The sequence below is a fragment of the Haliotis rufescens genome, unplaced genomic scaffold, assembly GCF_023055435.1.
Source record: "Haliotis rufescens isolate VD_foot unplaced genomic scaffold, xgHalRufe1.0.p SCAF_17, whole genome shotgun sequence".
Classification (NCBI taxonomy): Eukaryota; Metazoa; Mollusca; class Gastropoda; order Lepetellida; family Haliotidae; genus Haliotis; species Haliotis rufescens.
In genome coordinates, this window is record NW_025963857.1 from 12,432,191 (window position 1) to 12,443,209 (window position 11,019).

Below are 11,019 nucleotides of genomic sequence, written 5' to 3' on the forward strand. Positions count from 1 at the left end.
ACCTTGTAATAAATAAATGGCATGGGCATGGTTAGAATGCTTGTACAGTTGCAAATGTCGCTTTAATCTAGTGAGTATGAGTGGAGTTGGGGCCAGTGCCTTTAGCATGGGTTGCCTGTGTGGAGTTAAGTTGTTTGGAGGGTCTACGACCCCCCTTTGCGCGAAAGCAAGAATAGGCGGGATGTTGTTCGTCACAATTGGAACATTTATGAATAAACTTGCATTCTGGCCTGGCGCACCTTGACCTGTTGTAGTCCCAGCATGCGTTGACTGTTAAGTCACGGCCCCTGCTGAAAGGCACTGTAAAGCGTTCAGTCTTATTTTCTTGAACACGGGACATAGTCGGTGTCATGTGCTTCAACCACAATTCACCGTCTATCTTGCCCAAATCCCGAATCGGGTCTCGTGCCATACGGTGTCGGAATTGCTGGTCGTAGTTTGACCAGCCAAAACCCCCGGAGCGGACTGGGGCATTACGGATTGTTTCCATGTATGCCAACATGCCCTGTATGGTGGACTGACAAAAATGTTTTACCACGTAAATGCTCATATATATGTGGAAAGCTGACGTCCATTGACCTATGCTTAGTGCCCTGGCGTTAGCCGGCTTGGCCGGCGAGAATCGCAGATTACCCGACGAATCCATCTGCATCTTAAATGCATCGTTATCGTCATGCGACTGTGCGCCTGGCAACAATGTAGTCAACTCCACAAACTCACCTCTCCATACTCTCTCCCGTACAACTTGACGGACGTGAGCGCTGATAGCATCCGCCTGGAAGGTCAGGGAATCCCCTGGTTGACCCCGCTCCTGACTCTGCACGTGGTGTGACGTCAAGGGAAACTCCCGGCTCGCCCAAGTGTGCACTGCTAAATGACAACACATCGGGATTTCTTGACACCACCGACCCCGTTACCCCCAGATCATTTGTACTTACCCCTCGCATGCCAGTAAAGCTCTGAGGAGTATCTTGGGCCATCCGTTTGCCTACCGTATGCTGTTGAGTTGGCTCGATATAGCTAGCATCGACGGAACGGGCGACACTACTTGTTGGGGCTCTTCGATGTCTCCGTGATCGACTCGCGGGAGAACGTTTGAATTGTCCGAATCATCTGCTTCAACTAGTAAGTTAGCAGCTATTTGTACACTTGGCAAGGGGGGTCCGTGCAATGGAGATCTAGCTGATCTCCGTGACTTACCAGTAGCCGATGTCGCTTGCCGGACACTTGGTTCCCTCCTGGCTATTTTCCCGCTCCATACGAGGCGGTGATTTAAGGCGGCCCGTCTTTTTGGTGGCATTCTTAATGGTAATTGCAACGAACTATAGATGAATGCGCGAATATAACTATGTGTTGTACGGCTGAAAGCTGGAGAGCAAGTGCTGCGTGAGCTGATGTCACGCTACAACAGGTCATAGAAAATATAAACAAACGCTCCTTTACCGGACGTGCCTAGAGCGGATCTAGGCCAGAGACGCTGGCACCATGCAAAACGGCACGTAGCCGCACGGAATGAAGGTATTTCGCTGTAATAATATTAGCAACTGTTCCAAGCCTAACATAAAGGCATTTAGTTCTAATCACTAAATGCTATTAACAATGACACACCGCCAGGCAGGCTGATTCAGCGACAACCTACAAAGCAAGACAGTGGTGTCTCCTGGCGAATGGATTCAGGGTACTTTTCATAATACATGTCAATCTAGCAGTTATTTACCTTTATTACTGTGCCAATTTCAAACATGTCGCAAGTGACAATTCCTAGACCTAGACTGGATCACGGTATTTCTAAAATGCTTTTCTCTTCATTTCAGGATACGATGAGACACAAAGTGTATACCGTGCTCTTCCTGCTTGTGTGTAGTATTCTGGTGAGGATCTACTTTGTCAGGGTGACGGGAGTCATGGATAAAACAACCACTGAAGACTATCATAACCACCCACGTGTTGAACTCCTTCAACAGCAAACAACACATTCCCCAAACGTGGCTGTTCAAAGGAAACACATAACGCTGAACTTCCAAGGACGTCTTGGAAACCTCATGTTCGAGTACGCATCTCTCTATGGTATTAGCCGAAAAAATAACCTCACAGCAGTTGTGCCTCGAACTTTATCGTTATTCAATTACTTTAACCTCACAGCAGAAAAGTCTAATAATGTTCAAGCATATTCAACCACATACATCGAAAAGAGAGGATGTGCCTTTGAACCGGAAGCTATGCAGCTCGGGAACGGAAATGACGTCAGACTCGAAGGATATTTTCAGAGCTGGAAATATTTTCAGTTTGTCGAGAAGGAACTTCGTCACATCTTAAAGTGGAAAGAATCTACATTTAGGCAAGCGAATGACGTGTTTCGGAATTTAGTTCAATATAAACAAGATTCCATATACATCGGTGTCCATGTTCGACGAGGGGATATGGTTCACAGTGCTCATATGGTCAATTACGGGTATATATCTGCGGACAAAGGTTACTTGGACAAAGCATTGACCTATTACAGATCTAAATTCAAGAACGTCAGTTTTATTGTCGTTTCCGACGACGTAAAATGGTGCGATGAGAACATTAAAGGTGAAGATGTGCACATTTTGAGAAAAAACAATTCTCCCGAAGTTGACATGGCCATATTGACACTCTGCAACCATACAGTAATTACATCCGGGTCGTTTGGATGGTGGTCAGCTTGGCTGGCAGGAGGTGAGGTTGTGTACTACAAAGGCTACCCACGTCCAGGGTCGAAGCTGTTTGAACTGCTCGTGCCAGATGACTACCGGCCGCCATCTTGGATTGGGATGTAGTGCACTCATCACACTTCTGTGGAACTTACGGATCAGTTTGTGGTTACATGTTCACCAGTCTTTCAACATAAGCTGTTTATTTGACAATGTCCATGTTCATTGAGCGTTATATAGAAGTTGTATAATGCTGAAGGGGTCGTTGTCGGCACGGGTACTACAGATATGTACCCTAGGTACTTTTCGGTATACAGAAATGTACCTTAACCAAAATCAGAATACAGAATGGTACCCAGGACCCAAAACGGCGCACAAGTCCATATTCATCAAACCTAAACCGGTTCATGTTTCTGTTCGGATCTCCTTGCTAATTACGAGTACACGTTGTGAATCTCACTACCTCCAACAGTGTGTATGCTCGTTAGTTTATAGCGCCCTGGATTGCATCGCATTCAACAGTTTCACAGGTCCGATTCAGAAAATGAATAAAATCTCACATGTTCAGAGATATTTAGACGAACGCTTACTGCCATGCTGGATTTTACCGCGGTTTGACTTACAGGAAGTACAGTCTACGCATGCGTGCAAGGAACTAGTTTAACGCACTGCGCAATGGACTTATCCCAGGGTACTGTTCTTTACTCTGATTTTGGTCAAAGGCGACGGCCCCATCAGCATTAATTAGTGACAACAATGATGATCAGCTTCGACATAACACATAGTAGCGACGGATTGTATTCTAAGGGTGCTAGTCAACACGAACGAGACAAAATGATAAAACAATGACCCTTATTCCTGATACGAAATAGAAAGTGATATAGGGGCCGTTTTGACCAAATCTTAAGGTCCGTTTTGGCGCTGGTCAGTTTTGACTAGTATAGGAGTCTTAACAGTCATCAGGTCCCCCTTACAAGTAAAATTCACATAATGTGTTTTCTTGCGTCCGTCGTCGTACCAACCCCCTTGTCCTTGTATCGCAATACTTCCTAGTTCTTTCAAGTGGAAGGTTGCTGTCAGAATTATTTAAATAGGTGTTAGATTTAATTTATTCTTTGCCATGAATTTATATGTTGGGAGAACATGAATACATATCATACAAATAGTTATAACATATAACATAGAAACATAGAAACGGGCTCCGTCCGTCCGTCCGTCCGTCCGTCCGTCCGTCCGTCACGTTTAGTTTCCGGAGCATAACTCAGAAACCGTTAAATATTTTTTCATGCAACTTTGAGGGTCTGTCAAGTACATCATGAACTGGTGCCTTTTGCTATTTAGTAATTTTAGTAATTTTTGCTTTTGTACGTTTCCATGGCAACAAGATGGTCTTAGGTTCTGTGAGGGTAGGGTTCGTTTCCGGAGCATAACTCATAAACCGTTCAATATTTTTTCATGAAACTTTGCAGGTCTGTCAAGTATATGCTGAACTGGTGCCTTTTGCTATTTAGAAATTTTTATTTTTACGTTTCCATGGCAACAAGATGGATTTAGGTTCTGTGAGGGTAGGGTTCGTTTCCGGAGCATAACTCATAAAACCGTTCAATATTTTTTCATGAAACTTTGCAGGTCTGTCAAGTATATGCTGAACTGGTGCCATTTGCTATTTAGAAATTTGACAAATTTTTATTTTTTACGTTTCCATGGCGACAAGATGGTCCACCTCGGTTAAAAAGGGTTTGGGTTTGTTTAGATTTAATTATGTCATAAAGTCTGCAACAGGGGCGGGTGCCACGTTAGTTGTTCTTAAAAAAGTGTCATGTATTCAATTTCAATTTGTTTATTTGATCTGATTTTGCCTTTGCGCGTGTCTCAATTTAATCACTCAGTAACTGGTGTGAGTGATAAATGATTTTACCTTACATTGGTCTCATTGCGCATGTTTTCACCCAGAACGCTCTTGTTCTCACGCTCTGTTTAACACGCACAAAGAAGAAGTGTTGAGGAAAGGTGAAATGTGATTTAACGTGGCGTTCAACATTATTGCACTTACAAAAAGACGTGGATGCACGTTATGTTTTGTTTGTTGTTTAACGCCATACTAGGCAATATTCCAGATATATGACGGCGGTCTGTGAATAATCGAGTCTGAACCACACAATCCAGTAATTGACATCAGGAGAATCGATCCACGCAATTGGGACACGATGACATGAATCAACCAAGTCAGCGAGCCTGACCACCCGATCATGTTAGACGCCTCTTGCGACAAGCATGGGTTGCTGAAGACCCCGGGACCCGTGAAGATTCCGGGATAGAATAGGTCTTCAGCAACCCATGCTTGCCGTAAAAGGCGACTTTGCTTGTCGTAAAAGGCGACTAACGGATCGGATGGTCAGGCTCGCTGACTTGGTTGATGCATGTCATCGATCCCAATTGAGTGGATCGATGATCATGATATTAATCACTGGATTGTCTGGTCCAGACTCGAATATATACAGACCACCGTCATATAGCTGGAATATTGCTGAGTGCGGCGTTAAACAACAAACCAACCAACCAACCAACTACCCCGGATCTTCACGTGTGTGGCTGTTTGTACTGGTCTGGACTAATACCGGTTTTATAGTTCTAGCCAGGGAATCGAACCAACGACATTCCGCTCTCCGGTAAGGGCTCCATGAAGTATATGTAAAGGTAAAAATAACACACCGCCAGGCAGGCTGATCCAACAACAACCTACAAAGCAAGACAGTGGTGCTTTACGGTCATCACTATCACATATCTATTACGGCGGCCAGTAGGACATCGAACCTGGCGCATTCAAACCACTACATCGTCTGGGTCTACACGTTGCAAAAATAGTTCCATTATTTTAAAGGACAAAATTTGGATACAAACTTCAATGCTTATTTTTGGTGTGCTACGCCGGGAACTTTAAGTTTTGCTGAAGGCTACGTAATCCACGATAGCACAGACACCCATGGTTCATGATCAGAGAGATTCGGGGTTTGGGACACGAGAGGATTCAGGAAACTAAGGGAGGCAACTCTGTTGTGACACTGTATCATCCGTGCTGCTTTTACCTATTCTGGAAATAAATTGGTTAGAGTGTAGGTGCCAAGCAACCTATGCCTGTAAGATCTGGTAGTTAGGCTCGGTAACTTGGTTGATTGCATGTTATCGTTTTCCAATTGTGTGGACCGATGCTTATGATGTCAATCACTGGATTCTCTCGCCCAGGCTAGAATACTGCGTTAAACAACAAACGAACAAAGCTTTGTCATCGTGTGGCAAAAGACGATTGGCAGTGTCTATACGTCTACACAGACAAATGCACAGTGACCACAACCAGGAAATCAACAATCGCTTCCTGTACGTAACTTGATATGGTACGATTGTCTCCATTACCTCGGGGAGACGTTATTTTAGGATCTTCCTGTTAGAAAATGTAATTCCCCGAAGACTCATGCCACTCCGTCCCACCGTTCTTAGCCTATGTGTTGTTAAGGCTGTCATGGCGTAACAAGGTCACAGACTCTCTTCGACTGCCACTCTGGTCGTGTCAGCCTTATACAAGTACAAGCTTACGGTTTTATACATGATAATTAAGTGAAGTAACAGACGTACGATACCACCTTCTGACTGAGCAAGGGCGTTGAGGTAGCCTAGTGGTAAAAGCGTTCGCTCATCACGCCGAAGACTGGGGTTCGATTCCCCACATGGGTACAATGTGTGAAGCCCATTTCTGGTGTCCCCTGCCGTGATATTGCTGGAATATTGCTAAAAGCGGCGTAAAATCACACTCACTCACACTGATTAGATAATTTATTCAATCAATGATATGCAATTTCATTTGCATGAACATGAATCAGTTGACTTGACAGTTATGTTGTTTAAATCTAAAATAAAGCTAGTACTCGACATGCGTAACAGGTGGCACGTCGCTTGAAGCTTCAATCGGCAATAATTAATGACACATGACGGATGCCGTCACCAAGGACGGTCTGGTCAACCGGTGACCCATAATCATATGATAATATTATACTTTTCTTGTAGGACGTCAGCGCACCAACTGTGCCAAACGGTAAGGTTTTCCTTTGATGATGTTAATGTTAACTTATATTTCTTTTTGCGTTCAACTTATATAAGTCCTTATCCACATTTTGTAAACATATATACAGAAATGTAGCGGGATGACAATACCTCGGGAAGCAATGGAGAAGTGATCCTTCACTATGTCACTGTAGACTGAATTCCAGTTTCATTAAAATCAGATTAAAGGTACCATACCTCTCAGATATGTCAACCCTCTGGTGAACTTTCTACTCAGCCAATCAACATCGAGGCTTCTGAATTCTCAGTACGAACGGGCAAAACATTTTACACAACCTGTCGTTTCTTACCGCCGTGGCAGCTACACTGTAAATGGTGCATCGAAGGTATATTTGAATTCAGCATGTGTTTTCTGTATGTTCGGATCGAAATTTTCGAATGAAGGAGGAAAGAAAAAAGGAAGCCGAATTGTTTTAGGAGCAAACATCCGATTGGCTCAAGAACGATATTGGGATCCATAGAATAGGTCTTCAGTAACCCATGGCTTTCCTCCCACATTCGGTTTCAGAGGTTTACCACTTTGGTGCAACCCACGATCACGGATATAGTGATGACAAACCTAGAAACATAATCGGGATTCGAACCCACGATTATAGGTTTCTAGCGTGTCCAAGGGACGCAACTTTAGACAGCGAATTGCGGCGCTGAAGACTACTGTCCCGCTACTGTAGGCTATACCAGTCGACCCGCTTACCACGGATGTGGTGAACCTATTTGCTGTCCTTAATCTTTAAAATTGATAAATTGGTACGCGTCCAGAAAGTGACCGGAAAAGCGTAGAGTTTTTCAGCGTAAAATGGACAGAAAAGGATGCTTTTTGCTCCGCCTTGTACAACTGTTAACGGCCAATCAGATGGCCCTGGTCCCCGATGCACGTGATGCCCACGGCTTCCTCTAGTGAGCAGTTGGTTTCGTATTGCTGGAATGCCCTGCTCTAGTATCTGTCGCGGGCAGTGCAGCGAGATTTGCTGATAAGTCAGTTTTAGGATATGTAACCCCTCAATGGAATTCAGACGCGCCAAGAAGTCAAACCAAACCATGTTACCAAGTTTATTGAGATAACATGTCCCTCCGCTATGCACAGTTACTTCTATCAGATATGGGTTGTGTTTTTTTGTAAGTGAAGTTTACACGATATACAGATTTTCAATTGGACGAGAGGTCGGTCTGATGACCGCGAAATTGAAGTTCATAAGTGTATGAACGAGCAGAGACCATATAATAGAGAAAGAGGCAGTTTGGCGTTCATACATTTTTCACGTGACTGTATTCTTAAAATGACGTAAACACTGACTACTTCCACATTCCTGGGGAAACTCTTGTGTATTCCCTAACACGAATTCATACAGAAGCGTTGTTTCTCATCATTTATACCTTTAATATTTAACTTAGAGTCTTAGCATACATTGGGATAAGTCAGAGAGTTTGACTGCATGCCCGTTCAAAGATACCCTCACTACAACCCATCCTAGAGAGAACGAAACGAAGAAAAGCACATCCAAATTGTCGTAGTGACAGTCTACAGCAATCTATGAATGTACCTTAGTATCCATTTGACACATCTTTACAATCACCTTTCAATGATCGACCAATTATTAACAACTTCGGAAATCTCTCCCGTCACGTTTATCGTGTCGGCCATTTTTGGCGTCTTGTACTTGATGTAAATGTATTACGACGCTCTGGCATTGTGATTGTCTTACTGAGATAGTTGTTAACAGACCTTTCTCATCTAATGAGGATATTATTGTAATACATGTCTTGTAAACAAACTAAAACAGATCTTCCTGAAAAGCAATTTGAGCACACATACGCTCATGTGACCTCTCTTTAGGGGGAACTATTTTATTCCGGGTGGCCTATTAAAACGAGTCGTATGTCAAGGCACCATGCGTGTATATGATCTTTTAATATATGTAACAAATACGGTTTGGGACGTGAATACAATACACTGACGCAAGTATATTCCAATCCAATCAACTGGATAATTAAATAATTATGCTTTCTTTACACATTACATAACATCACTACACATAAATTGGACAGATGCAGTAACACACTACGGTGAGCGCATTAAACACCACTTTCAACAGTATTTCAGTTATATCATGGCGTATCAGACGGATGTGCGATAAAAATCCGAAGTGGTTCAGGTCATCCAACGGGTGTTCGCGAAGATGTAAGCGTATCCTGCTACACAGGTGTCACCCGTCACAAACACATGCAAGGACAAGTCAAATGTTCACCTGAACAAAGTACGGAAACACGGGGATGCCAGTCCTCACTATTATTGAGCATGTCAAAAACATGGACGTGTATCAATGATATGTTCCTACAGGTAATACATGTCATACTATTGACGCAGGGCATTATTGTTAATCAGAAGGTATAGTCTCGGCATGCAGATGAACTCATCACCCATCCCTTTATTGATAAACCTTCTTGCAATCAGAAGTTGCAATCGCGTAGTTTTACACTGTATCTTTTGATTGGCATGTTAGGCTTCTATTTAATAACTCAGTTTTATTTGCACGGATTACTAAGGAATCTTGGAAGGGACATTGTCGCGTTGTCTCATTGACGCCCTTACAAAAACAAGCAAAACTTGTCAAAATTAACCAAAGCGCGACAATTCAACAACACGACATTTTTACATTTCTCGCATTGTCGCATTGTCGCTCTTTGAATAATCTTTTGTTTTTATTTTACAAAGGGCGACCATGCCGTAACGCGACATTTTCAAGGTCAAAATATGTCTCGTTGTCGCATTATCGCTCCATCACAAATGTGTATAAAAGGCGTAAAGTTCAGTTAATGTTAGGATGCGGTAACCAACTTACATCTGCCGCAGAAGTTCACCATGATACACGTATGTCTTGAATTGAAAACGCAAGTCCATCCGCGGGCCCATAACGCATTATTGTGAGTTCTTCTCCATAAGTGCTTTGTGTCAGAAACTCCCAGTTCCAAATGTTCCCGTTCAAGCTGGTTTACATGTATGTAGCAGGATTGCCTAAAAGTCGGAATGGGCCGGGCCAACACGGGTCAAAGTCATATTTGCTAATTACTCCATTATCGACGACCATACCTACATATTATTGATGCAACACCCACATGACATCAGTGAACAATCACAAACCAAAAACGTGCACAATAATTAAGTGATTGCGAGTAAATCGCTTGAAAATCGGAAAGTCGAGCTGTGTGTAAGCGTCGCTGAGATAGGTAAAATGTAAAGAGCAATCGTTAGACGAAATAGGATTTGAAACGCATCAAATACTTCTAGCTATCGTGATACATATCCATCTGTTGGCAACGCGTTAAGATTTATAGGATAGTGCCATATCTAAGTAAATACCACTTTACAATGTCACTCTCCATCGTATTTAAAGCAGACACGTTGGTCTTTTCCCATACCCTCAACAGTCTAACAAGTGTTCGGTCCGATTTTGCCCGGGCTGTCAAAATCAACTTAAACGTCACATATGTATCATCAAGTGGATTCACATCTATAGACTGGTATTATATCTACCTGTACACTACTTTATAGTGTCTCAGATTGCGGTATTTAAAGAAAACACGGTGCTCAAAGTGAAGCCATTTTCCCTCTACATTCTCAACACAGTCTCTATCAGAAGTGTTTGTCTTGTGTTCGGTCCGCCTTGGCCCGGGCGGTCAAAATCAACTATATGCTCACAGATGTATCACCAAATGTGTTTACATCTATAGACTAGTATTATATCAAGTTCCAACTTTTGCAAAATAATGTAAGAATACATGTGACACAAAAAAATCTATTCTCTCTCTCTTTTATTACAGATGTCAAGTGAGAGCTTGCTCCTGCTGACCGTCTCCCAATCGGAAGTCTCTCCCCACTCTCTGTAGCTAGCCTTGCTCCTGCTGACCGTCTCCCAATCGGAAGTCTCTCCCCACTCTCTGTAGCTAGCCTTGCTCCTGCTGACCGTCTCCCAATCGGAAGTCTCCCCCCACTCTCTGCAGCTAGCCTTGCTCCTGCTGACCGTCTCCCAATCGGAAGTCTCTCCCCACTCTCTGTAGCTAGCCTTGCTCCTGCTGACCGTCTCCCAATCGGAAGTCTCTCCCCACTCTCTGTAGCTAGCCTTGCTCCTGCTGACCGTCTCCCAATCGGAAGTCTCTCCCCACTATCTGTAGCTAGCCTTGCTCCTGCTGACCGTCTCCCAGTCGGAAGTCTCTCCCCACTCTCTGTAGC

The 11,019-nt window shown here is 43.5% G+C and overlaps 1 protein-coding gene across 6 annotated transcripts in view; it reads left to right on the plus strand.

Annotated features, from left to right (window-relative positions):
• Positions 1-10,768, plus strand: part of LOC124112513 (galactoside alpha-(1,2)-fucosyltransferase 2-like) — a 41,066-nt gene extending 30,298 nt beyond the window's left edge. For 5 of the 6 annotated variants that reach the window (XM_048397555.1, XM_046472670.2, XM_048397554.1 and 2 more), the window contains one exon: positions 1,815-4,166. In XM_048397555.1, the coding sequence (XP_048253512.1) occupies positions 1,821-2,801 (981 nt within the window). In that variant the 5' untranslated portion in view covers positions 1,815-1,820 and the 3' untranslated portion in view covers positions 2,802-4,166. Of the gene's footprint in view, positions 1-1,814; positions 4,167-10,610 lie in introns of those variants that run through there. The other variant, XM_048397553.1, reaches the window with a different exon arrangement.
• The last annotated feature ends 251 nt before the right edge of the window (positions 10,769-11,019 follow it).